The sequence below is a fragment of the Grus americana genome, chromosome 14, assembly GCF_028858705.1.
Source record: "Grus americana isolate bGruAme1 chromosome 14, bGruAme1.mat, whole genome shotgun sequence".
NCBI classification, from domain to species: Eukaryota; Metazoa; Chordata; class Aves; order Gruiformes; family Gruidae; genus Grus; species Grus americana.
In genome coordinates, this window is record NC_072865.1 from 16,661,350 (window position 1) to 16,687,446 (window position 26,097).

At 46.7% G+C, this 26,097-nt stretch overlaps 3 protein-coding genes across 11 annotated transcripts in view; 2 read left to right on the forward strand and 1 right to left on the reverse strand.

Annotated features, from left to right (window-relative positions):
• The window catches only part of WWC1 (WW and C2 domain containing 1), a 72,788-nt gene extending 66,362 nt beyond the window's left edge, over positions 1 to 6,426 (forward strand). The window contains exons 18-23 of one of the 2 annotated variants that reach the window (XM_054841348.1): positions 573 to 720; positions 1,430 to 1,594; positions 2,993 to 3,085; positions 3,949 to 4,179; positions 5,012 to 5,133; positions 5,682 to 6,426. In XM_054841348.1, coding sequence (XP_054697323.1) covers positions 573 to 720; positions 1,430 to 1,594; positions 2,993 to 3,085; positions 3,949 to 4,179; positions 5,012 to 5,133; positions 5,682 to 5,748 — 826 coding nt within the window. In that variant the 3' untranslated portion in view covers positions 5,749 to 6,426. Of the gene's footprint in view, positions 1 to 572; positions 721 to 1,429; positions 1,595 to 1,723; positions 1,989 to 2,992; positions 3,086 to 3,948; positions 4,180 to 5,011; positions 5,134 to 5,681 lie in introns of those variants that run through there. The other variant, XM_054841349.1, reaches the window with a different exon arrangement.
• An 859-nt stretch (positions 6,427 to 7,285) lies between these two features.
• On the forward strand, positions 7,286 to 26,019 carry RARS1 (arginyl-tRNA synthetase 1). 2 transcript variants are annotated; one of them, XM_054841359.1, is made up of 16 exons: positions 7,328 to 7,362; positions 8,758 to 8,857; positions 12,738 to 12,872; positions 13,386 to 13,574; positions 17,232 to 17,343; positions 18,347 to 18,447; positions 18,928 to 19,049; positions 19,373 to 19,493; positions 19,808 to 19,937; positions 20,268 to 20,372; positions 21,421 to 21,599; positions 22,133 to 22,242; positions 23,083 to 23,188; positions 24,422 to 24,594; positions 25,251 to 25,498; positions 25,868 to 26,019. In XM_054841359.1, the coding sequence occupies exons 4-16, from the start codon at positions 13,422 to 13,424 to the stop codon at positions 25,975 to 25,977; spliced, it is 1,770 nt and encodes a 589-aa protein (XP_054697334.1). In that variant the 5' UTR covers positions 7,328 to 7,362; positions 8,758 to 8,857; positions 12,738 to 12,872; positions 13,386 to 13,421; the 3' UTR covers positions 25,978 to 26,019. The 2 variants fall into 2 exon arrangements, with proteins under 2 accessions (XP_054697333.1, XP_054697334.1); XM_054841358.1 differs by lacking the exon at positions 8,758 to 8,857 and having other exon boundaries at positions 7,286 to 7,362.
• The window catches only part of LOC129212579 (rho GTPase-activating protein 7-like), a 69,359-nt gene continuing 61,715 nt past the window's right edge, over positions 18,454 to 26,097 (reverse strand). For 5 of the 7 annotated variants that reach the window (XM_054841356.1, XM_054841355.1, XM_054841353.1 and 2 more), the window contains one exon: positions 25,857 to 25,984. The gene's annotated coding sequence lies outside the window, so the exon portion shown is untranslated. Of the gene's footprint in view, positions 18,789 to 25,847; positions 25,985 to 26,097 lie in introns of those variants that run through there. The other 2 variants (XM_054841352.1, XM_054841351.1) reach the window with 2 other exon arrangements.

A 26,097-nucleotide genomic window follows, 5' to 3' on the forward strand; every position in this document is an offset into this window, starting at 1 on the left:
GTACAATGTTCTGTGGATGTCCATGAAAGCTCCACTGTATGGTACAAGGCTTTGCTTCAATATTGATTTTGGCTGTTGTTTACATGGTTAAGATTCAGATTTTATTAATGAAGCCCAACATTTAAAATAAAAAGCTAGCCTGACCAGTGGATTGATGGAGGAAGCAGCTGTGAGTTCAAAGGAGCTGAAAAGGATGTCAAAACAATGCTTCAATTTTGTCCAGCATCACTTTTTACACTAAGATTAGTGGCATCCTGAGAGCTCCCCTTAAGATGTACTCACCTTAAGCTCAGGCCACATGGCTGAACCCTCAGCTTGCTTCTTTTGAAGCAAGATCAGTATGAAGTTTTTGGCTGTAATGGTTGCCTTCTGGTGCAGCTTCTCTCCACGTTCAGTTACTCCCTTACAAGCCCGTGTTTGTGTAATCTCAGTGGCTATGGGACCTGCTGGGTACAACTGGCTGCCTTGGGGACGTGTTTCTGTCCAGCAGCTGACAGGAGGTAACTCCTGCTGCAGTACCCCAGAGTATTGTGCACAATAGGCCAGTTCAATAACAAAGCTGTTCCTAACAGGCAAGACGAAGAGGTTCCTGATCAGGAAGAACAGGATGAGATCAGTGAAAATGAAGCAGAGGAGGAGGAAGAATTCTGTGCTGGAAAATTGCTGTGGGAAACAGAAGAAAGTCTAAATTCTCAGCTGCACGTGGAAATAGCAGTGAAGGTAAAGTCAAGGTCCTTTTGAACAGAAAGATGAGTTCAGCTTCCCATTGCTCAGCTGACTGGGTTGCTGTTGAGCTGAGCAAGGCTACAGCAGTCATTTGAAAGTTTATCATTGATGTTTAAATGTCTATCTACCTGAAATCTTTTTAAGTAACTCTACGCGACCACTTTGTCTCACAGTCAGTATAGCATCATTTCATGCCTTCTTTTTGCTGCTCATGAAAACTGTTTTCATTAATGTGACTGTGGCTTTGACCTTGTTCAATTCTGAATGTAGTTGTGGTGTAACAAACGTGTGCTGTACACGTGCTCTCTGTGCATGTACATGCAGTGATTTGGATCTTTGCTGCAGATGCACAACAAGTAAGGGAATGGTCTTTAAAATCATACCTCTGCTCTGTGCGAGACTGCCAGGTCACGCTGATGCACTGGATCAACAGGCAAAGCTCTTTGGAATCAATTGTGTTGTACAGCAATCGATGGATGCAGAGCCCTTAGGGAGCGATACGGTTAATGTAGCAGCTGCTGAGGTCAGAGAGTGAAGTGTCAGGACACCCTGCATGAAAAGGGCTAAAGAATATCTGGTTTTGAATGCAATGCCTCTGGGACTGAAAGCGGAGACGTATCACAGGTGGCTGTCAGACAGCCCTGGGTTTGTGTCATCGGTAAGATGGCAGGCTGGCATTTACACTGCAGTATCTGTCTTTCAGGTGGATAAAGAGACAAACACAGACAGCCTTGCACAGTCTTCTACCGTAGTTCGTCCAAAAGACAAAAGAGCAGCAAATCCACCCCAAACTCAGTTTGTCAGAGGTAGCACTATCATCCGCTCGAAAACATTTTCACCAGGACCACAAAGTCAGTATGTGTGTCGGGTAAGGAAAATGCAGTCCTGAGGTTATGAATGCTGTTTTTCGTTAATGAATGCGTGATATCAATGTTCACTTAGTCTGAACTTTTCAGAGACCTGACACTGCTTTCTTCTCTTCCCCCTTTGACTTCAGAAGTTGCTTTATCTTCACCTCCTACACAGTATCTTTCCTTGGAACTAAAAGTATTAAGCACAAATGTGTGAAATATATCTGTGGTACCTGCAGCATGTTGAGATGCCCAAACTAACCTGGAAGGGCTGCTGTAAGACAGTGATGAATAAGCTGCATATCAGACCCTTTCCTGCTGCTTTAAGACTATTCTGTGCTAACTTGAACTGAGTTAGCTGTGTCTACCTGACTTTAGACGAGGTGAACGTGAAAGCTCAATAGAAATGGAAAGGTAAGTACCTGATAATGTCAGCAAAAAATTGTGGAAGCTTGAAAGTCTCCAGCGTGCTTTGCCTGGAGGTGACTGAAGAGGCCACGTACAGGGTCAGGATGTCACTTCCACTGCTTTGAAATGTTTGTTCACAATTATTTCCTGGATTGAGGGTCAGCCTAAACTATAAATAACTTGTCTTTTAAATTGAATTGGCAAACAAGCAAGCACTGCGTTTTATCATGCATGACCTGTCCTAAGTGGGCATGCTCTTAACACAGCTGAGCCAGATTTGATGTGCAGGTTTTCTTTGATTCAGAAGCAGGTGCTTCCACAGAAACAAACCTTGTTTAATTTGCAGCAGTGCTTTGGTGGTAGAGGTACTGTGTCCCAGCGCATGCAGATCCCACATGCCTGTTGCCCCCCACTCCCAACTCTGAGAAGGAATATGAGAAGGGAATTAAACCCTACTTAAGTTGAGCTCTTTTTAAGGGTCTAGAGGCAATCACAAAAGAAGGCAGGCAATATGTGTGTAACATGACAACTCTTAAATTGAAAAACCCAAGGGGGATAGCTTACAGGTAATCCTACCTCTTGCACCACAGGTGATTGGAGAAAAGAGAGAAATCTCTAATAAAATAGCCCCATGTTTTACAGATGCTAGAAAAGAGTAGGGTTTTTTATATTATTTAGAGCTTATTTTTCTAGGCTGTTTTGCCCAGCGTAGGTGCTTGCACAGAAGAGCAGTGGGCTACAGTCCCACAGTATACCCTAACTTGGTGTCTCTCTTTCCACACAGCCTGTTCCCTTTTTGGCTTGTGGCAGGATCTGGCCATGCCAAATGGATTGCGTGTTGTGCCCTCAGATTGGGGTGGCAGCTGTCCACTGTAGCCTTGCACAAAACTTCATAGTTCTGCTTACATCTCTGCTTATAATCATTTACAGAACCCTCTGATCTTGCTAATAATGTGTGTATGCACTGCTTGTATTTCTTTCATGAAGACTGTGGTTTTCATTTTCAGCTGAATCGCAGCGATAGTGACAGTTCAACACTATCCAAAAAGCCCCCCTTCGTTCGAAATGCAATGGAGAGACGAAGCGTCAGAGTGAAACGGGTAAAAAATCACCACTTTTTTTTTCCTTTAGCATAGACACTTGCAAAAACCAGAAAACTCTTTTAAAGGAAGAATTTGCAAACATAAATCAGTTGCTACATACTGTCATTCACAACCTTTTCTTTGTGAGAAGTCTCTCAAGGCTACTCTTCTTTGATGTATCAGAATATGGCAGGAATGTTTAAGCTGGAACTCATTTAGAACAATCAATTTAGGAAGATTGTTCCTGGTATTTTCCATCTTGTCAGAGCAGAAGTAGCACAAACAGTTTTGCTGTGTTTATTGTTGTGAGATTCTTAAGTATTTCCAATAAATGTGAGGAGCTGGGGAAGCGGGTGAGGAGAACGTCGTCTCAGGCACTCAGGTGACCCTGTTGCAATGATTCTGTGGCACACAATGAACCCCTGTGCCTGTTGCGACGGCAGTCACTGAAATTCCCCCAGGATACTGATGCTGAGCTCCTAAGGAGATGGTTTTCTTGAGGCAGCTTGTGTTTGAAACTAGCAGAAGGCAACATAATACGTAACTGGGAAAAACAAATACAGGTTAAAAAACTGCATTGTGGATTCACCTGAAGATGAGATGTTGATCTTAGGAGCAAGGTGTGCAAGCAAGACTTGTTTCATTTGGAGAAGCTGCCAAGGAAGAAGTTTAGTGGAAACACTGAAATCAAAAGGTTTATCTATAAGACTTGCTTGATTTTGTGCTTTCTGTCTTGAAACGGATTGGAAAGCAGGATCAATAGAGATACTTTGTGCAAAGAGATGTGTTGGAAAAATGGGTCTCATGATGTATTTGGCCCTTCATGGGGGATCTGTCAGGACAGTTCTCATCACTGTGTTCATACGCCCCTTCTTTTCTAGCCTTCAATCAAGTCCTTCGGTACAGAGCGCCTAATCCGCACTTCGCTAGACCTTGAGCTGGACCTGCAAGCTTCGAAAACCTGGCACGATCGGCTGGTTCAGGAGATCTCAGTGCTGAGGGAACTGAAAGAACAGTTGGAACAAGCTCAAAATCAGGGTGAAAAGGAGTTACCGCAGTGGGTGAAAGATGATGAGAGATATCGACTGCTGCTGAGGCTAGTGGAAAAACGAGTGAGTAATACCTGCCTTTGGATTTTATTCAACATGTTTGAGGAAGCGCGATTTGAGAAATGGGACTTTGGACAGTCAGGAAACGAAGCCTTAGTGCTACAGTCACTCGTGTCTTCCACTTATGGCTTCATCAATCAAGCGATTGGTAATGGAAGTTGCAGTCCTTGAGTGCCTGGCGGTTCACGGGGTGGTATTTACAAACTGCAGAATCTGTGCCTGCCTTCCCACAGATAGGAGGGTTGGGAAGATAGCAGTTACGGCTCTTCTTCTAAGAGAAATAATGGCTGCATAAAACTGGGCTCTAGAATAGGATCCTTAAGCACGTGAAGTGCTAAGTCAAATGATAGCAGACTTTCTGGCTTTAGGAGCTTAATAGTATCTATCTTTCTGCTTATAAGGGTGGACTGCAGGGCAGGGCTGGAAAGGAGATGGAACTAATTACCAAGAATTTCAAAAAATAGTTCATTAAACAATTTTGTTTGCTTTTATGAAAGTTGTCTTTAATGGTGTTATCACTTTTCTGGAGAGGGTTTAAATAAAAATCATTAGCTTCAAAAGGAATGTATTTACAGATAAGGTAGGAAAAGCTTCAGAGATGTCTGAATAATCCTGGGTCGGTGATGAGCAAGGTGGGCAGCCTTCTGTCATGTTTGATTTGGTTGTTTGTTTTTTTTTTTTAAAGTATGATTCCGTTCAGTGGCTTGTGATTTCCAGAGTCAGCAGCTTCCAAACCGCTTAGACCTGCAGCTGAAATACTGCTGTATTTGGAGATGATTAGTTGGGATAAAATGATTCCTCCTGGGAACACAACTCTTTTCCACTCTTTCTTTAGGTGGAAAAAGCAGAACACAAGTGTGAGCTCAAGGCCGATAAAATGATGAGAGCTGCTGCCAAGGATGTCCACCGGCTGCGAGGGCAGAGTCGGAAGGAGCCTCTGGAAGTACAGTCATTCAGGTAAGAGCAGGTCACTGGTAAAGGGGAGGAAAAAATGACTGCTACCATGATTTTTCTGTGGATGACTAAGGTGCTGATGGGGAAAGCTAATCTTTGTAGAAGTAAACTGTTCTGCTTAAACAAAGACCTTTCCGTATTTTTATATCAAAGTGTAAGGTCTGAGAGTCAGGGAAACTAGCTGCAGCACTGCACACGATCTCAAAGCAACCAGCAGTACTCCAAATCATTCCCAAACAATAAATTGGGCAACAAATTCCTAAATCCTTTATTTAATACAGAAGCAGCCCTTTGCTTCCCCGTGTAACATGCCTAGAAAGCCAAAAACCCCAAGCCTTTCTGAAGTGGCTTTTTGATAAGGTCAGTGATGTGAATTTAACTGTGAGGATGCCCCATGTCTGGTATGTAAATAGGAGGTGTAGGTTGTGAGAGGACATGCTGCTGCTCCTTGTGGTGACAGCTGGTGGGATAAATTTTAATGTGGATGACGAACATTTCTGGCAAGACTTCTGTTGCATTAATAACTCATCATCTTTTTTTTTTTTTTTAAGAGAGAAAATGGCATTTTTCACACGGCCGAGGATAAACATTCCAACGCTCTCTGCGGATGATGTGTGATCACCATAAAGTATTTCCTTTCCGGACAATTCTACAAAAGCAGTTTGGGTTTTGAAGTTATTTATGTGGTATTATGAAGGTACCGAGGCATTTGTATATTAGAGCTTTTGTCAGTATGTGGATGTTTTGAAGATTTTTAGGTTAAAGTTATATCATCACAGAAACCAGCATTAAAGTGACAAGATTGTATAGTTTGTATATTTAGGAATGTATTTTTGGGAAATAGAATTTTAAATAAGAACAAATGCAGCGTAAGGTGCTGTTATTCTTAAATAATGCTGTTTAGACTTTTTGTACAGCTCTACCTTTTAGAGGTTTTACTGCAATAAAATAAATTTGAAGGAACCTCACCCCTACCTTCTATGATGTTCTGCACCGGACTCTCCTCCGAGTGATGTATTTTGTACCCTGTGGGGAATGCAGGGAGCCAGTTTTGCCTCCCGAGTGCTGTGAACGAATTTGCTGTGAGCTGTGAAGCGTTTGTGTTTCCTGCCAGGTCATAAAAGTGGGTGTGAAGTTCAGGATACTTGCACTTTTAACATTTGTACTGCAGCTCATGTCTGTAATGGGTCTGTTAAGGTAACTTGGGGAGCCTGTTGAAACCACTGCTGTGGGAGGAGGGCTGCAGGTTTTAAGTCCATTTTAGGTTTTTCCAATAAAGTGACCTTTCTGGACAAACCTGCCTTCTCGCTTTCTGTCTTGTGTGAATCTTCTCATGAATTGCGTTGTTTTTTCTGTCACTAGCTGGAAGTCTATAGCTTTTAACGTGTCCTGCTCTAACTCCTTCAGACCAGGCATTTTTGTGAGGTAGGTGGCGGATCAGGTACTCTGGAGTAACTCGGGTGCTCCTGGGATTTTCCCTTTTGCTCTAAATACGGGTTTTAGGCAAGGTGCTAGAGCTGTGACTGACCTGCTCCCCACTTTCTTACAGGAAAATGTTATTTTGCGTGTACTTGGGTAAGAGCCAGTTGTCCCACAGCATCTTTGCGCCAAGCCTCTCCTTGCTGTGCTTGAGGCTCTGGGGAAGGTTCCCCTGCGCCTTGCAATTGCTGTGTCACACAAGACGCTGTACGGACAGCATTGGTTGGGTTTCCTGCCTGCCTCTGTCCACTTGCTGCCTTTTCCCAGGAGATGGCCGTGCCTACAACCGGTGCTGGTTCCTGCCTGGGTGCCCACAGCAAGGGAGGCTCAGGCAGCGCTCGGGGAGCAAGGGGAGAAGTTGCCAGACGTCCATTTTCCACTCGCTCCTGGGCCCTGGATGTGTCCCAAGCGCCTGACGGCTGGCAGCGCTGGCTGGTCCCGCTGAAGGCGGGGTGTGCCCGGGCTGGGGTGAGCCTTTCCTGCCGGCAAGCTGCCGCTCGCCCCGAGGCCGGGAGCACGGGGCCCTTCGCCCGCCTCAAGGCTGGTACGGGCCCCGCGGCAGGCGGACGGCCACGCCGGGCTGACGTCACACGCAGGACGCTGCGCGAGCCCTCCCCGCCGCTCGGGGGCACTGCCGCCGCGCTCGAGCCTCTTCCCCTTGCGCTTTCCGCTTCCGTTCGCCCCGCTTCCGCTTCCGGCCGCTGGAGGATGGAGGCGCGCGTGGCGCAGTCCGCAGCTCGGCTGGCGCGGCAGGTGCGGGGCGGGGGTGGGCGGGGCCGGCGCTGAGGGTCCCCGGGGCTCCCGGGGGGTGGTAGCTGGAGCCCGAGGCGGGTCTCTGGGCAGAGCGGGGTTCCCGCTGTGCGCCGGGGGTTGGGGGGGGGGGGGCGCGGAGGGTCGATCTCGGGCGGACAGGCGGAAAGCAGGCGCCTTCCTCAGCTGCTTTTGTTTCTCTGGAGCCGAAAAGTAGGGCGAAAGCGGCGTCTCGTTCCCGAGCCCCTCTGTTACGGGGGGCGGGTGGTGGTGGCTCAGCTCATGGCGCTTTTCAGCCGGGGCGAGGGCTCACGGGCGAGCTCGGCACAGGCCCTGGGCGGCAGGAGGCTGTCAGGCCGTGCGGTGCGTTCCGTTCCCGCCCCGGTCCGTCTGCCCGTTCCTCCGCTGGCTGCCGGCTCTGGTAACCGGGCGAGGGTCGCCCCGCTGCCCGGCGGGCGGGGGGGCAGGGGCTGGCCTGCCCTCGGGAGGGGCCGCTCCGGCCGGTGGCTCCTGTCGGCACAGAGGCAGCTGCAGGAAGGCTTTGACCTCCTGCTCTGTTGCCCCAAGAGCACGCCGCTGAGAGATTCTGGACGTTTGGCTTGTGGGGTTTTTGCCCGTCATACACACGCGATCTTATGCAACTCGTCAGTTGCTTTCTACTCGCAATTCAAGCATACAATAAGCGCTGCCGTAAAATACTGAGATAATAAATCTGGCTGTTGAATCTCTGCAGCTCCTTTTTGCCTTTGTTTTTGCGTTTCTCCTTTGTAGCTGCTAGGAGAGGAAGGGCATCTCGGGTATTCTGGCAAGGTGGTTCTCCCTGTGCCATCACTGCTATCTGGTCTTTAGTCCATAAACAAATTCCAGTCACTCCAAAGCAAAGCAAAAGGGACAGCGTTCAGCTCTTTAACTCCAGGAGGCTGAAGGAGGCCACATGGAATTACTGAGCCTGAATCTACCTGGCACCAGCTCCAGCATGCCCTGGAGCCCTTTGTCAACTGCCTGGCAGAAATCATCAGCTCTTTGGGAAAATAGCCCAACAAAGAGCAAAGAGCGTGTGCCGATTTACTGCACTGAGCCAGCTCAGCAAAGGCTTGGCAGGGTACAAGCAGAGATAAAACCATGCAGGACGCAAGAAGGAGGGGAAGGAAGAGAGAGAGAGGTGCTGTGACCCCTTTGCCATGCTTTGTCAGGCCACTTTTCTTCTCTTTTTTTTTTTTTTCCTTCCCTTCAGTGTGATGGAGAAAAGCTCTGTCACATTAAAGCCCAGAGACAGGAGTCTGTGCAAGTTTCGTGTAAATTCACTTGGGTCTTTGGAAGACATTCTTATGTGCTAAGGGAAAATGTAAGGATGACTTTTGTTCTATTGAAAAAGCTATAGGTTTTTTGTATTCACAGGTAAGGGGAAGATTTCTAGTACTCAGCTGACCAAAGAGCCCTTGGAGATGTCAGCATGGCCTCATGTAATTCCCGCAGCTTCTCATGAGGTGGTCATCAGGTATGACCCTTTACTGGCAAGTTGAGATATGTCCAGGGCTGTGCAGGGAGAATAATCCACGGGGTGACACTTTATGTCCTGAACGGCAGCTTTTTTCCTTCCTTTTCTCAGTTATACATTTTGTAGATCAGAGATGTATTGGCACTCTCTCTGTTCCTCGCTTTGATGGTACTGTGAGAGGGGAATCATAGAATCGCTTTGGTTGGAAAAGACCTTTAAGATCATCAGGTCCAACCATTAACCCAGCACTGCCAAGCCCACCACTAAACCATGTCCCTAAGAACCACATCTACGTGTCTTTTAAATACCTCCAGGGACGGTCAGTCAGTCACTTCCCTGGGCAGCCTGTTCCAGTGCTTGACAACCCTTTTGGTGAAGTAATTTTTCCTAATACCCAATCTAAACCTCTCCTGGCGCAAATTGAGGCCATTTCCTCTTGCAGTTACAAGGGCTATGTATAGTTTAATTTAGTAGTTTGTTTTTCAGAAAGAATGTAGAATTTATAATATCCCTTTAATAACATCTAGCATTTGTAGGTGATTTGCTACAGAATTAGGTTTATCACAGGTTGCTGTGATAAGGGGCAGCAACATGGTTATGGGTGTGGGAGTCATACAATCAGGGAATATCTCAAGGTGGAAGGGATCTGTAGGATCATTGAGTCCAACTCCCTGCTCCTTCCAGGACTACCTAAAACTAAACCATCTGACTAAGAGCATCATCCAGACGGTCCTTGAACTCTGACAGGCTTGGGGCCGTGACCACTTCCCTGGGGAGCTTGTTCAAGTGATCTACCACCCTCTCAGTGAAGAACTTTTTCCTAATGTCCGGTCTGAACTTCCCCTGACGTGACTTCATTCCATTTCCACATGTCCTATCGCTGGTCAGCAGAGAGAGGAGGGTCGTGGGTGGTGTTCCCCTCCTGACTGGCCCGTGAACCAGGGTGCCCTTGTCGCCAATTTGGGGGCTGTTAGCTGTACTCCACAGTGCAGCTGTCCCAGCCCAGCTGTTCTGATCTTAACCCCATCGATTGTGGAACTCACTGTAATCATTGCTGAGTTCAGGCTCTTCTGCTGGCTGGTTTTGAATGAAAAGTTCCTTTCATCATCTATATTAGCTGTTGATGCGCACAAAAAGGGAGACTTAAATGGCAGCAGCAATATTGGGATAGGCAGCTAGACCACTGTGGTGAAACCTTTTCCTTTCAGTTCTCACTCAAGTTACACAAAGACTGCTACTGAAACTTGCTGCAGAAGAGGAGCACAAAACATGATAGGAAATGTGCCGGTCTGCGCTGACAGTGTTGGGCTTGGTCAAATCTGAAGCGGGACCAGCCCGAATGCCACTTATCTGCAGGTGTCTGTGCTGTGAATTTACTGTTTTGGTACCATTGTGGGAAAGAAGTAGATGAGACTTACTGAACTGTGGCATTATTATAGAGATTTTTACCTTCTGGCCAAATGCAAGTGATGAGGATAATAGTAGTTGTCACCCTGTATTTGTGTGGGAAAAGCTGTTTGGGCCAGATGTCTGCCCCAGGGGTCGGTGATTCCTGAGAACCTTTGTTCTGGGTTCTGGCCGTGCGCATGGATAAATGTCTTTCCTCATCCTCCCTTCTAGTCTAACAGTGTGGAAAGAAGCTCCAGTAAGATACTGGTCATCTCGCCTCCTGCAGGTCTTAACTTGGGTGGCCAGAGGCATCTGTGATTATGGAGGAAAATCCAAACCGAATTTCTCTTCTGAAAAGTTTGCCAATGGTACTGAAATATCTCGGTGGCTATAGCTTTGGGGGAATCTTTTAATGCGGGAGGAATAAGTGTGAGCTGCTTGTCGGTTTGCATACGTAGTGATTTTAATTTCAAAAGCAGAATGCAAATTTCTGCATCTGGACAATGTTTGTCCTCAATGCAAAACTTTCCTAAGGGCGTGACTTGGTAACCTGTCCTGAAGCTGGTGGCTTTGCTAGAGAGAAGGTAATACTGGGTGAACACAGAATTTACAGATAATGTGATACTAAGGGTAGAACATATCTTTGTGCTTTTCTTAAAGCACATTCTAGGCTTGGGGAGGGTGAGTTATGCATGTCACGGCTCCGATGTTCCTTTAAGTCAGTTTGTAGCAATAACGCTTATTTAAACTGACAGTGCAACAACTGTAAAGCAATGCAGTGAAATCTGTCGTGTGCTATTTTAAACTCGAGGTTCAGTCTGAAAAAGTTTTAAACGGGTCTGTAAGTTGCATGAAATGCTACCAGGTCAGGCCAGTAAGAAAGGTTGAAAATAAAGAAATATATTTTGTATTGGTTATATGGGGGAAGGTATGTGTATATATGCAAGAGAAAAGCAGTCTGATTTTGGGGGGCATCTGCCTTGGATTAAAAAAAGAGGTAATAGGCTGCAAAAGGAAAAGCTGCGATGGACTATTTGAAGTGAGTTATTTTTGAGATACAGCTGTGCTGTTTAACGATTTTAGTTGGCTAAATGCCAAACCAGAGATTTTGATGAAGTCCTAGTTCTTCACATCTGAACCTGCAGGAAGCATCTTGTTCTCCTGTAGCAGAGGAGACCTTGAGACTGTAAAAGTAGTGTGCTGGAATCTGAAGCACAAATGAAGAATCACCTCAAAAGTACTTATTTTCAGCTTGGTCCACAAATAGGCCAATCTTCAGATTGTTTTGGCTCAGCTTGGATTTTTTTTTAGCATCTGCGGTTAGTTATAGTGGCATTTGTGAGAGCTGTTTTCCAGGTGGATGTATAAGACCATATTTGATGGCCCAATTTTTTCCCTTAGTTAGATATTCTGATTGTTTCAAGAGCAACAAACAATAATAGCCTGAGATGCCTCTTGCTGTGGGAGTTCTGGTAGAGGAGAGCCTGCAGGAGTCAGGTTGGGGGCTGGTGAGCCAGGGTGGGGAGTGCTCAGTGCTGCTTCTAGCTGCCTCTCCCTCCATAGCAGCACTGAGTCGCTTAAATTTTCACTAGCCTCCAGCCTTCTGTTTGTGAGCCACATTTGTGGCTGATGGGCACAAAGCCTATTATGGGGGAGGACAAGAGGTGGACAACAGCGATGAAGTTTCAGATATTTGGTTTCTTCGGGGGATAGGGTGAAGAAAATCACTGCAGTAGTTGGGCTAAGACTGCCTGTTGAGGCATCTGCCTGTGTCCTGGGCTGTGAAGTCTGTGAAAGTCTTCCCCCCGCCCAGGGAAGTGTGGGGAAGTTAGTTTGTTTATTTGTAGCGTAGAGGTCCACCTCAAATTCCTGACTGCCCCTGAATGCCTTATGTCAGTGTTCAGGGCGGAGCCATGCTGGAGGTAGGGAAGGAAAGGTTGTGTGGGGAGGTGGAAGTGAGAGCACGCTGCAGCGATGCCTCTATGACTTCCCCTGTGCATCAGCACCCTGTACTTCTTGGCATTTCTGTCTCCAGTTGGCATCTGAGCTTGCTGGGGTTATGTGAGTGATTGTGGTTTCATACTCTGCAAGAGAAACTGTGGGTTATGAGATGGTGAAACTGGCTGAAGGAGGCTTTAGGGAATTTTGAGTCAAATCATTTGGCATCTGTATTAAATTTAAAAAGCTGGGGAGAATGCTTTCTTTAGGAATATGTTTTATTAGCATGACCTGTTGTCTTTCTTGCACTTCTGTCTTGATATTGGTGAGATTATCATCTCACTGACTTTTCTAAAGAATGTTTCAGAATCCCTCTTTCTGACACAAGTAGAAACCACCTTTAAACATCAATTGTTTGGAATTACTCAACTTACCTGTCATTGCTGCCACTTTTATGAGGCAAGCCTAGAATCTTATTTAAGATCTTGCAGCTCCTCTCCCTCTGTCCCCTCACTTTAAGAATTACTGTGTGACAATTTAATTTCCTTTTCAGGAAAACGAGATCAAGTTGTTAACTGCAGAAATTGAGCGACTGAAGAACTTTGGATGCTTGGGAGTCTCACCAAGTTTGGAAGTGTTGCGAGACGAAAACGCAAAACTTAAGTATCGGCTGAATTTCCTTCAAAAGGTAAGAGAATAAAGAGTTGATGCTGTAGCACATGTTTTTGTTTCATTAAGACAAGCCAAATAAATGATGTCAGTTTGCTACAGCTAGTGATGTGTGACAGCGTGGTCACTCTGCATTCTGACACCTTAGTTGTTGGTGGCACATCAGATACTTCTTGGTTCCTTAAACAGAAACCTACTTTATGGAAAATTTCAGTAGGTTAGTAAGCCCACACTACCAAGTCTTGGCTAGTCATGTAACGGGCAGCCCAGCTGAACTCTCTACCAGGATCGCTGGCAAAGGTGTGAGGAGGAATGCAGCCCTGCATTCAGGGGCAGGTGTTGTGCTAGGAGGTTCAAAGGGAGAAGCAGCTCTTGAATCACATGATCTTTTTATGTTGTATATGTTGCTCCTGTGCCTAGATGTGTCAGCTAAATCTGTCAGCCATGCTTTGCCAGGCAGCCAAGGAAAAAAGTGGGATGTAACGGCTCCTCAGATGCTGTGAATTTAGCCTTCTGGATTTTGATTTTTCAGAGCCTTCAAGAGGAAAGAAGTAAAACAGCAAAAAGCATGATTAATATCAACAGCTGCCTTCAGGAGATCTTTGGAGCTGCTATTCAGGCTGCCTACCCAGATTTAGAAAACCCTCCACTAGTGGTGACACCAAGTCAGCAGCCCAAATTTGGGGATTACCAGTGTAACAGCGCCATGGGCATAACGCAGGTAAATATGAACGATCTTACAAAGAGAAGAAAAAATGGGGATGTTGTCTGTTGGAAGCTAAGTGAGAGTTGCAGTATTGGACCTGTTTCAGGCTTGTTACAGGCCTCTGGGCTGAGAATTCAGTGAGTATCTAACAGCGTTTTAGGGGAAGCATTGGCCTTCACAGAGCGGACCTTTGAACCTCTGTTTAGATGACAGGTATGAGAGAGTCAGATGTGTGTCACAGAAAAATGGCTCAGGTCATGGGATCTAAATCAAATCAGGATTTAAGTGCTGCATTGATTTACTAATGATGTGCAATTACATACCAATTAGTGAACAATATGTTTGGAACTAATATCAGCAAAACAATAAATCACAATTCTGTACACTTGCAAAATATTGAGAAACGCCTGCAAATCTCTAAATGCTCTTCTGTAACGCCAGGAAAGTATAATGTCCCCAGAATATTTGCACAGAGTTATGTGCACACATACCCTTCTCACAGGGCAGGTGGGCTACAAACACGCCCCATCTCTGGGAGCACGGGTTCCCCTCCCTGCACACACCTCCTGTTGGTGTGGGTGCTGCAGCTGCGCCCAGGTGGGCCAGGGGTCCCTGCCTGCTGCATCCTGAACTGCCCTCCACGAGCTGGGGCCTGCGCAGAGGCTGTGCTGTGCGTGAAGTGCCTTCTCACAGTGTCCAACCAGGTGTAGACTACTGCTCAGGCACCGTCCTTCATATTTCTCTAGCTGAGTCGTTTGTTTCAAAAGTCTCTTGTTAATTCCCTGGTTACAGCTGAATTTGGCTGACGGTTGTTGTATTCCTTTAAGCGTTTTCAGTTTTGTGACAAATGGTCTTTCAGATGGATTTGAGTCCACTATTCTGCACACTTTTTGTGCTCATGTTCCTGTCTTAGTGGCTGTTGTTACCCAGGCATTTGCTGAGGGTTAACTGTGTGGGCATCCCCCCATCTATGGTTGGTGGCATCTATATTTGCTTTTAACTGAGCAAAAGGCAGGAAACATGGTTTTTCTTGTTACGATGTTCTAATCTTGCAGGTTTTCAGGCAACTTTAAGAATGGTTCCGCTTTACAGAACACCTGTTAAGCATGTGCAAAGGAAGGAGTGGGGCTTTTTTAACCTGGCTAGTATCAATGGTTACTGTGAAAATTATGGCATTGCTGCTTTCTGGAAGATATTTGGCCAAGAGGACCCAAACAGAATAAGAGACACTTCAGGAGTTGCTCAGTAGGCTGGGACTGTGCTGAAGTAAAACCAGGAGGTGGGAGAGAAAAAAGGTAGTGCGTTCTAGCATGGGTGCTAAAGTGCCCAAACTTTCAAGGCCTTTGAGTGAATAGATAGACTCATTGTAATTACAAACCTTTTATTTTGCAATCTCAACAGAAGCAACATTTATTTTAAGTGTTCTATTGTCAGTTCACCTTTATGAATCTATTAGACTGGTAATCTTGACATCAAATTTGCACCAACACGCATGGAATTCTACTCTCCCAGGTTGTCATCTGCAGCTGCTCTGTCTGTTGTCCTGCCACAATGAGTTTGACTCCCGGGCAGCATCGATACGTGCCAGACAGCAGGCTCTTGGTCTGAAGTGCCAAGGCGGAAACAGCCCTCATAAATGTCTTCCCTTGGTCTCGTTAGCATATTGTGACTGGGCTCTGGCCAGAGGAGCACCCTGGGTGGCTGCACTGACACGGGCTTTCAGAGCTTTGCCATTTTTTTGACCGCTGCTTTACCCCAATTAAGTCGCGGTTGGGATTCTCGAGCAGACCTGGCTTCTGTGTCAACGTTGTTCACATAACTCAGTGTCTGAACAGTCCCCTTCAAGCCAGGGTTTCAAGTTCCAGATTGTTAGCTGTACTGGTGAATAAGGGTTCCTAGTACTGGGCTTGGCTGTAGAATTTGTTCCCTGGAAAGGCACACCGTGTAAGCTGGGCCTGAGGTTGGCAATGCTCACACACGCAGCACGCTCGGAGCGTGTCGGCACAGCAGAGCCAGGGGATGCAGTGCAGTCATTTCCCGCTGAGAGCAGGAGGTTTTGTACTTTCTGTCTGCCTGTTAGGGACTTGACTGTGAGTCACATCTCCCCTTAGAGCCTTGCTCCCCCAAGGTGTCCGTACGAAGAGCTGCAACACCGATCACCGCCAGAGGAGCAGGAAGTGCCCTGACTCGCAGGCAGCACTGGTACGTGCCAGGCAGCAACCTCTCCCTGCAATGCGCTGATGTGGAAAAAGCCCTCACAAATGCATATTGTTTTCCTGGGAGCTCATTAGCATAGTAATGCCTGGGGTTTGAGCCAGGAGCTCTGCTTGCTCCTTAGAGTAATAGAGCACGGTACTGGGTTTGGGATGATTCAGATAGCATGCCTGTAATCTGCTATAACATGCCTGTAACCTGGTTTTGCATTTGTTTTTCCTGTACTTTGTGCTTTGAGTAGCTTTAAAGGCTACAGAGATTTTCTTTTCTTGCCCGTTCTAAGCCTTTACCACCTTGTAAGAATCCTGTTCTGATCAACTGTACGGCAGGTTAAACAGGAAGCTGAGACTTAAGTCACATTTTGCAGCAGACTGCAAGTTAGCAAATACAAGCAGTAGTGAGCGTAAATTCTGAATTGACAGAGGTACGTGCTCTTTGTGGCCTTGATGGGAGGAAGGTGACGCATTATTTTCAAAAACGTCACAGTAAGAATGGAAAATCATGTGCTCAAAAACATAATTGTGGTAATTTTGTACAGTGTGAATGTAGTGTTTTGCAAGGGCCGGGTTGGGCTAGCTCACAGAATCATCCTAAAGGATGTGTTTTTCTAAGATTGCAAAAAGCTATGTGAGAAGGTGCTTTGGGAACGGACAGAGAACTTGTGGAGTTGGTCTAGATGATCTTTGACGATCCCTTCCAACCTAAACCATTCTGATTCTGTCATTGTATGTGAGCTTGCATTGTATTTTTCGAGTTCCTCGCAGTGGGCCATTTCTGTCTGGAGGGAAAAGGAGAGCTGCTTTACCAGCAGTTTTTCTGATGCTCTTTGAAGAAAATTGGGCAGCGTTAGCATTATCTTTGGTTGCTTGCATTGTTAGATTTTAGCTATTTATTTATTTATTTATTAAGTTTGAGTCTAAGGTAGGACTGAAGGAAGTTTGCTTTGGTTGCTTTTAATCAGAAATCAGCAGGCTTGCTCTGAAACCACGTTCAGCATCTACTGTAGGCACAGTTCAAAACTTAAATGTGAATGATGGCAGAGCTGAGGATCCCCATGAGACTGATGAACAGGATTTTGAAGCACTGTGAAGGCCTGCGCGAACTGTGTTGATTTTTAAAGAGTTTGTCCCTTTTACTAGCTTAGAGAAATACAAATTTGCCAAACCACAGGTTTTGAAAAATAGCCTGGAACATTTTCTTCTGACACAGGGACTACCCTTTAATTGCCCTTAGCAGAAGGGAGTGAATGTGTTGGGTCTAATTAGACTTCTGCTGTGTGGAAAGAGCTGATCTAATCCATAAAATTTACTAAAGATGTTTTTCTTTGTGTGTGTCTTTGCATTGTGAAGCTAAAGGATCATGAGGATCTCTCAATGCCGCAGTGTCTGTTCTTTCTAGTTCACTCTGTAGAATGTTTTGGAGGACTGAATTTTACTTGATCTTCTTGTTGTGTTTCAGATACTGCTCAAAACCAAGGAACAGAAGGTTAGTCCAAGAGAAATTGCTGAGAAAATAGCAAAAAACATTCCCACCAATGAATGCATTGAGAAGGTTGAAATTGCTGGTCCTGGTAAGATAGTTTCATGGTTACACACTTTGGATGTTTTAAAGCTGACAGGGTGATTTTATACTGGATAGTGATCAGGGAAGCTGAGCTGAGTTCAACTATTTTGCGATTTAAAACTGCAGTTACAGGGTGAATTAGCTTCTTGTGTCTTAGTGGGCTTTGTATCCCTCAGACTCGTGCAGCAGCAGAAAATCTACCACTGTATTAGAATTGGCAAGTGCAAGCCTGAGCCCTTTAATTAGCAATTTTTCCACTGATCCTTAAGGGACCAGCCTTTCCCCTTCGAATACTGGTGATCTGTGTCAGGCCACAATCATGAAATCACAGCAAAAATCGATACGCCCTTCTCGCTGTTGCTTGCATGGTGAGGAGACCTTGTTGTCTCAGCACTGAGATGCTGAAGTAGCATGGAGGTTATTAATTACTGCATCTGTTTTGTCCCTGTGACCCAGGAAGAAATACAAAGGCTCATATTCCTTAGGGCTGCAGCATAAACACAAAAATCACACGGCACAGCCCTTCGAGTGCTTGGGCAGAAGCTCATTCATTAGCTCTGCGAAGCAGAAGTAAAACAGTGTCGCCCCGCAAGCATGGATCCCAGGTGTAACTATATGTTTTAGGATATTAGTTGAAAAAAAGGAGACAAAGCAGAAATTGTTTTTGCATTCTGCAAATGCTGGCAAGGTTATTTATTTTCTCATTAAAAATGTTTTTATAAATTCACCTTTGAGTGACAGTGTGCAAAAAGGAGTTATGTCAGTGGGGTAGCTTGCAGAATCCAACTCCTGTGGTAAAGGCTATAGTGGTGTGAAACAGACTCTTGTAATCTGGAAACAGAACTAGTGACAGCTTTGTTGTCCTGTTGCTGAAAAGTTTTTTTGTTTTGACAAGCTAACTTCATATGCCCTTGTCCTTGATGCAAGGAAACAGAAATCCAAGGGAGAAGGAAAGTGGTTTGAGGCACTTATGCAGCCCCGGCACTCATTGCTGGTTTTCTCCTCTAAAGGTTTTATCAATGTCCACTTGAGAAAGGATTTTGTGTCAAAGCAGCTGAGCAGTTTATTGGTCAATGGAGTTCAACCACCAGCTGTTGGCAAAAGGAAAAAGGTATGGCAGTAAGCACATAGGCATCCCGCTCCCATACAGATGAAACGGGACTGCGGGTAGCTTTGAAATTCCCCCCAATGTGGTTTGTTGAGCAGATGTCCGTGTCAACTAGTTGTTAGAGCAGAGTAAATGGATGGGACTGAGAGACTGGGGGCCATGGGGTAGGCTGCGCGTACCTGGTGTGGTCTCTGGAGGGTGAGGGACAGGGCTCCCTGGGGATGGCGTGTTGTGCCAAGGTCAGTCTGGGAGTGATCTCTGACGCTTTGCTGTGGGGATGCAGCAGAGCCGCAGGCAGGAAGCCTGCTCAGATGTCCCCGCCGGGCCTTCTCTGTTGCCGTGTGCTGTTGGCAGCAAAGGCTGTGAGGGTCAGCGGAGGCAAGCCTTGTTCCCCCTGCCCCCCAACGAAACCCAGATTAAACACATGAGGTGTGGCGATGACTGCTGCCCTTTATTCATTTTTTCCTTTGGTACTGTGTCTAGGTGGTGGTGGATTTTTCATCCCCTAACATTGCAAAGGAGATGCATGTTGGCCACCTGCGGTCTACCATCATTGGAGAAAGTATGTGCCGCCTGTTTGAATTTGCAGGTTACGATGTTTTGAGGTGAGAGCCGACTTTTGGGTGGGGTGGGCTTGTTTGGCTAAATTTATACCTATCTCTATGCTTTGGTCCACATTGGTCTTTTTTTATAAGCACGTAACAAATAATCCTTTATGTATAGTAAGATACTAAGCTGAGCAAGTGTTGCAGAGTTAGGAATCAAGATGGGCGGCAGCTTCATTGCAGTGAAATTGAGGGGGGCTTGCCTGGTTTTGGTTTCCAATATTATTTGTGTTTATTCTTCTAGAATATATATTTTTGAATATGTGTATTTTAAAGCATATGTTTGAGAAATCATAATTACTGTGCTTTTTGATTGCTTCAAGGTTAAACCATTTAGGAGATTGGGGCACCCAGTTTGGAATGCTCATTGCTCACCTCCAAGACAAATTTCCAGATTACTTAACTGTTTCTCCTCCCATTGGAGATCTCCAAGCTTTTTACAAGGTATTTGTAGCAAATAAGTGTGATATTTATGTCAACATCTGAAAAGCAGATTGAGGAGCTTTACAAATTGCAGCATAGTCTTGGAGAAACAAAAGAATTGAATCGCTGTTAACAGATTATTGCAAAAACCTGCCACTGGGAAATGAATTGCGGTATCATGTATTGAGTTGTCTGTATGGGCTATGATTAAAGGACTTTGTAGGCACGCTGCCTCTCTGTCTTTTGAGACAAGTACACTTGGAGAGCCTGTTATGCATGTTAGCTTGCTTCAGGGGAGAAAGAGGTGCTGTTTCATGTGGTGTGTTTTACCATAGGAATCCAAGAGGAGGTTTGACACAGAGGAGGAGTTTAAGAAACGTGCCTACCAATGTGTGGTGCTGCTGCAGAGCAAAAACCCAGACTTCATTAAAGCATGGGAACTGATCTGTGACGTGTCGCGGAAAGGTGACTTTGCCAGATTCGGAATCGTGTCTCAGCAGTAGAACAGTGTAGCTTTCCTCACCTTTATGTCCGAGTCCATCCTCTAGTTTTCCTTTGAAAATCACTGCCACACTGCTATGGGAAGCTTAAAGAAAAAAGCAGATACGACCAAAGTACTGGGCTGTCTGTGGAGGCTTTCAGCTAAATCTTTTGTCTCCTGAGTCCTAGTCTGATGGCTTCACCAAGAGATGGAAAATGCCTTTAGGGACTTGCTGTGCTCATTGGTAAACATATGCCACTAATTCCCACTGCGTGCATTTAATGGAAGTATTTTGTTCTGTTTCCCTCCTCAAGAGTTCCAGAAAATCTACAACTGCTTGGACATCACACTTATAGAGAGAGGTGAATCATTCTACCACGAGATGATGAAAGACATCGTGAAAGAATTTGAAGATAAAGGTGAGGTTTTTGGTCTTGGAGTCAGAAATTCTGCAGCTGTCAGGATGAGTGTGGTAACCTCACTCCTATTCAGCGAGGCTTAGGACTGATGTTTTTGAAGTTGCATATTCCCCACCCTTGTTCTTTTTCTCAGCCACAGATGGGGACAGACTTTTTAGCAGGGCCTGTAGCGATAGGACAAGGAGTAATGGGTTTAAACTAAAACAGGGGAGATTCAGACTAGATAAAAGGAAGAAAATTTTTACAACGAGGGTGGTGGAACACTGGCACAGGTTTCCCAGAGAGGTGGTAGATGCCCCATCCCTGGAAACACTCAAGGTGGGGTTGGTTGGGGCTCTGAGCAACCTGATCTAGTTGAAGATGTCCCTGCTTACTGCAGGAGGGTTCGACTTCGATGGTCTTTAAAGGTCCTTTCCAACCCAAACTATTCAATGATTATATGATACATGACAGACTTCCTGGTCTTCGTGTTGTGACTGTATGGGAACTTCGAGAACTCTCTGCAAAGGCAGTGGCATTTTTGGATCCTGTTGACTTTGAGACTAGCAAGAAGCCAAATGGAGCATAACAAGTTTCTGGTTTTATGTATTCCTGTCTGGATTTGGCAGTTCTTGAGCCTCAGCATCTGAAGTGTTCTGACTAGTCTTATCTCTGAAAGTGCTAAGTCCTTGTTGCATCTCCATGGAGTTTCTATTTCCTTTAATGCCGTACTTTGTGATGCTGGTTTTGTGATTGTAAAGGTGGATCTGGATGCCAGTGACATGAGTTTTTAAATCCAATTAGGTCTCTTCTGGTAAGGCCAGATCTGTGCAGATCTGCTTCCTTGTGCATAGTCTTGAGTTCTGGAAGTGCAGTACAGAATGTGACTTGGTTGGCGAGGGAGTTCTCATTTAGGTTTTTTCATATTTTGAGCCATTAATTATTTGATAATGTGAGTACTTGGCCTTTTCTTTGTGGTACCGTCTGGGAAGGGAAGTATTTCTGCCTGTGCTGGCTCACAAAACTCCCCATGTGATAAAACACAGAATGTTTTCCGTTGCTTTTCTAGGATATGTCCAGGTTGATGATGGCCGGAAGATCGTGTTTGTCACTGGTTTCCCTGTCCCGTTGACAATCATGAAATCAGACGGAGGTTACACATATGACACGTCTGACTTAGCTGCTCTCAAACACAGGCTGTGTGAAGAGAAGGCAGATATCCTTATTTATGTTGTCGATAGTGGCCAGGTGAGTGTGCCAAGCTCTGCTGTTGCTGCTGCTACAGATCATCAGAAAGTGTGTTAAATGACGGATGCAACAGTAACATAGATAGAACGCCGTAGGGATTTTAGTGGGGTTGGTATATTTGCTCTTGTCTTTATTGGTGTAATGGTGAATCTAGTTTGGTGGCTGGCAGTCTCCATGAAGAGCCCCTAGAACCGACTGATTAGGGAGAGACACAGTTATCACTGGAGGTGGATGAAGCCTAAATCTCAGTAGATGAGTCAGGAATGAGATTTGTACTGCTTATGTACTTGGGTCTCTCCTTGCCTGAGGAGGTGCAAGGTTGTCAGCTCCGTATCTGAGCAGTGATGCAAATTTGCAAGTTGCTGCTTCTGTAAGCCAGGAAAACTCTTTGAAAGGTTGAACTTTCTGAAGCAGAAGTTGTCTGTGGAGCTAGAAACATTTTAAGTCTCACTGTGAAGGAGATAAAGCTGGGAAGAAAACTGGTAGCTGGAGGAGTGGGTTGAGAACCAGTTGTTGGTATTTGTTTCTTGCAGTCGGTGCATTTACAAACAGTGTTTGCAGCTGGACAGATGATCGGCTGGTATGATCCCAAAGTAACCAGAGTGGCCCATGCCGCGTTCGGAGTGGTGCTGGGAGAAGACAAGTAAGTCTTTGGCTGTAGTTTTGTATCTGTGTGTGCCCTGAAGAGGATGTTTGAGTGAATGTAGAAGACTTGCCGTTGTTTGTTGACAAGTATGTATGTGGCATGCCAAAAAAAAAAGGCACCGTGACCCATGCTTGTTATTTGTAACTGCGTCACGGTCCTTGATCCACATGGTCACTGGTGCTGTGGTCAGGTTCCCCCTTGGGCCTGGCTTCTGCTGCCTGGCATTTGGCACTGGGAATGGCTGGTGGAAGTGCAGTGGAAGCTGATGTGAATACTGGGAGATGGCAATGGTAAGGGTCATGATTTCCATTATTTTCTACCTGCCTCATGGTAGATGGGAAAAGAACCTCTTGTGTCCCAGTCTGCAAGCCAGGCCCTTGTGCTCCAGAGTTGTTCTTGTGTGTCTGTGAAGGAATGGCAAAACCAGTCTGCTCTGACAGTCATGTGCCATTGCAGGCTGGGTGGTTTTGCTGTAAGTTTGTTCAAAACTAAAGGTGACTTGCTGGGCTGGGCAGGGGTCTGGCACTGGTATCATGTCCTGCCTGATGTCTGGAACTGGGGCAGTTCTGACTGTTGAAGCCTTCCTCGTCACCCCTCCCGCCACCCCATGGGTGTTCTCTCAGTTTTGTAGCTGTCTCTGTGATGTCAGTTTCTTCAATACGGAGGAATTTGTGGGCATGTGCTTTTTTAATAAGCCATAAGGTGTGAGCAGTGGAAATCCCTGCAAGAAGTTCTCATGCATGTCCTGGATCTGCCTGGGCACACATGGCACCCTAGGCAGCGGGTGGAAGTGTTCTGCCTCGTATGCAGGTCGTCATTTTGGCTGTGTGTTTTCAGGAAGAAGTTCAAAACTCGTTCAGGGGATACAGTACGTCTCATAGATCTGCTGGAAGAAGGGTTGAAACGAGCTATGGACAAGCTGAAGGACAAGGAACGGGACAAGGTAGTTGCGACAAATTGCTTATCTGTCCTGAGAACTTCCCAGATTTGTTCACAGACTTACAGTTTCCGCATTCTGGATGTGAGCTGAGAATATGGACACTGCCAAACTGCCCAGGAAATGCCATGGGTTATGTGCACAATCAGTGTGATTATTTGATAGCAGTTTGGGCAAGGTGCTGTCACAGGGAAAGAAGAGCATCCCTGAGTACGTAGCAGTGAGAAAATGTGAGCTGCAGGCAGCACACTGGCCTCTGGCTGGGACTGCAGAGGTTTCTGAGGACGGGAGAGCAGAGCTGGGCCTGGCAGGATAGCTGGCCTTGCAGGTACCGTCAGGTCTCTCTGGTGTGATGGCAACAGCTGTGACTCCCCCAAGGTGCAGGAGGTGCTGGCAGAACATAAAGTTGCAGCCTTGGCCTGCTGAGCTAGCGGTGACTTCTGGTGATGGATGGTTGGGGATCTGCAGGGGACTTTGGCTTCGCCCTTTCCCTGGGAGGCTGTGGCTGAGTTTGCTGGAAGCCCTTTGTTAACGAGATTTCTGTCTGTCTTGCATCCTCGTGGTCTGGAGAGAACTGGACAGTGTGGGACATGGAATGGAACAGAAGGGCCAAGCTCTGTCCAAGCACTGTGTGAGGCAGTGGAACTGGGAGGTGCAGCTCCTTGGTGCTGCTCAGCTTAGGGTGAAAGGTCCCTTTTTAAACAGGAACATGAGGAAGTACAGAAAAAAACACCTTGAAAAATCTCCCAAGGGGTCATATGACTCAGACACAAAGCCCTTTGCCATGCTGACAGAGTGCTGCTCCACCAGAGAGGGGGTTTACGTGTGTTTGGACTGTCCAAAATGCTCTGTAAGGGTGGGAGGGCTACGTGTTTGTTATGCGTTCACGCAGTTTGTAAGAAGCAGGAGCACAGTACGAGCATCAAACCTGTGTGGCAGATAGTACATCATGTGGCACAGAGGTCCTGCGGGCATTCACAAGGAGAGGGAGCCAGCCATGACCTGGGGAGGGCTGCAGTGCCGTTTGATTGCAGAAGTGAGGGTGGGTATGGGTTGTCTGGTGCGCTGAGGTGGAGAGGTGGGTGTGAGCCTTTCACTGCGTACCACGTGGGTAAAATCCCTCAGCGGCCTGGGCTTTCCTCTTGAGCTGTGCTTGGTGGCCAAGGCTGCATGTTGTGGTTTGTGATGCCAACGTAGCATTCTTCCTCTTGACTGTTACCTGTTTTGAAATTGCAACAGGTCCTCACGGCAGAAGAGCTGAAAGCTGCCCAGACGTCGGTCGCTTTTGGATGTATTAAATATGCAGATCTCTCCCACAACAGGCTAAACGATTACGTATTCTCCTTTGACAAGATGCTGGATGACCGAGGAAATACAGCTGCTTATTTGCTGTATGCCTTCACACGGATTAGGTAGGTTGAGTGTGCTGGGAGCCCCTTGGAGTTGGTCTCTGATGCTCTCTGCATCTTTATCGCAAAGGGAGATGTGGGGAGAGGGGTGACTTAATTACATTCGTGCTGTTAGGGGTAATTGGTAAGAGAAGCCAGCTGCACTGGTATGCACCATAGACAAAATTTTGTCGTCGGAAACGGTGTCCTCTGCTATCTGAAACAGGACTCCCCTGTGCAACACACGTCCCCAGCTTTTAGCTAGCAGGGAGGGAACTGTGGGAGTTTCTGGTAATTCCATTAGAGGATTTAGGCGATGGGAGAGGAGCCAGGCTGTGTTCCAGCAGCTGCTCACCTCAGGTATTGCCGTACCCCACAGAGTTTTTCTTGCACCCTGAACCCTGGTTTGCTTGGCAGCACCAGCTGCCCTTGCTGACACACATGCTCAGAACACATCCCTCTCTATTCCTCTGGTTTGCTCCGAGGGCAGCGTGTCCCCGCACATTCCCAGGGCTGATTGCTCTCTTCTGGCCTGGTAACTCAGGGCTGGGCAAGTGAGGAGACAGCGAGTGGCCTGTGCTAGCCCAGAGACAGGCCAGACAGGTGACGAACTGCAGGCTGCCCTGAGGAGGTTGAGTAATGGGACCCTCGCAAGTAGAATGTGTTTTGGATCGTTTCAGGGCTATTGCTCGCCTGGCCAATATTGACGAGCAGATGCTGCGGAAGGCAGCCAGGGAGGAGGTGCTCATCCTTGACCATGAGAAGGAGTGGAAACTGGGCAAGTGCATCCTGAGGTTCCCTGAGATCCTGCAGAAGATCCTGGAGGACTTGTTGTTGCACACGCTCTGCGACTACCTTTATGAGCTGGCCACTACCTTCACCGAGTTCTACGACAACTGCTACTGCGTTGAGAAGGACAGGCAGAGTGGTGAGTGTTGGCCGAGGGCTGCTGCATGTGCCTGTGTCACATACCGCAATACAGGCAAGCTGTGGGGTGTTTCCCCGTGCTGGGAAGGCTGTTGTCACGCACCCTGCTGCTGCAGAACAAGTGTCCGTGTGGGAGGGCTGAAGATGGCTGGCACAGCCTGTGTCATCTGCCTGTGAGCAGATTGAGTAGAGAGTTGTGAGCAACCAGGCACCTGGCAACACGAGGGCTGATCAGCGTGCCTGGCTTGGGGAGAACGGGAGGGGGCTCGATGTGCCCAGGGCCAGGTGGTGGGCAGATGGGGGTCCCGTGGGGAAGGCGGCGTTAGTTGTTCTGAGCAGCTGGTCCAGCTCCTGTGTTGGTGTTCTGCAGGCCAGATCGTGAAGGTGAACATGTGGAGGCTGCTGCTGTGTGAAGCCACTGCCACTGTGATGGCCAAAGGATTCGACATCCTGGGGATTAAGCCTGTGCAAAGGATGTAGCCGTACCCTGTAGGGTGACAATAAAGGGACTAAATAACTGGAGGTGTGTGTGTCTGTTGGGGCTGGGCTGTGGTGAGGAAAGGTGCTGTAGGGGAGCAGCACCCCCTTAGGAGAGAAGGG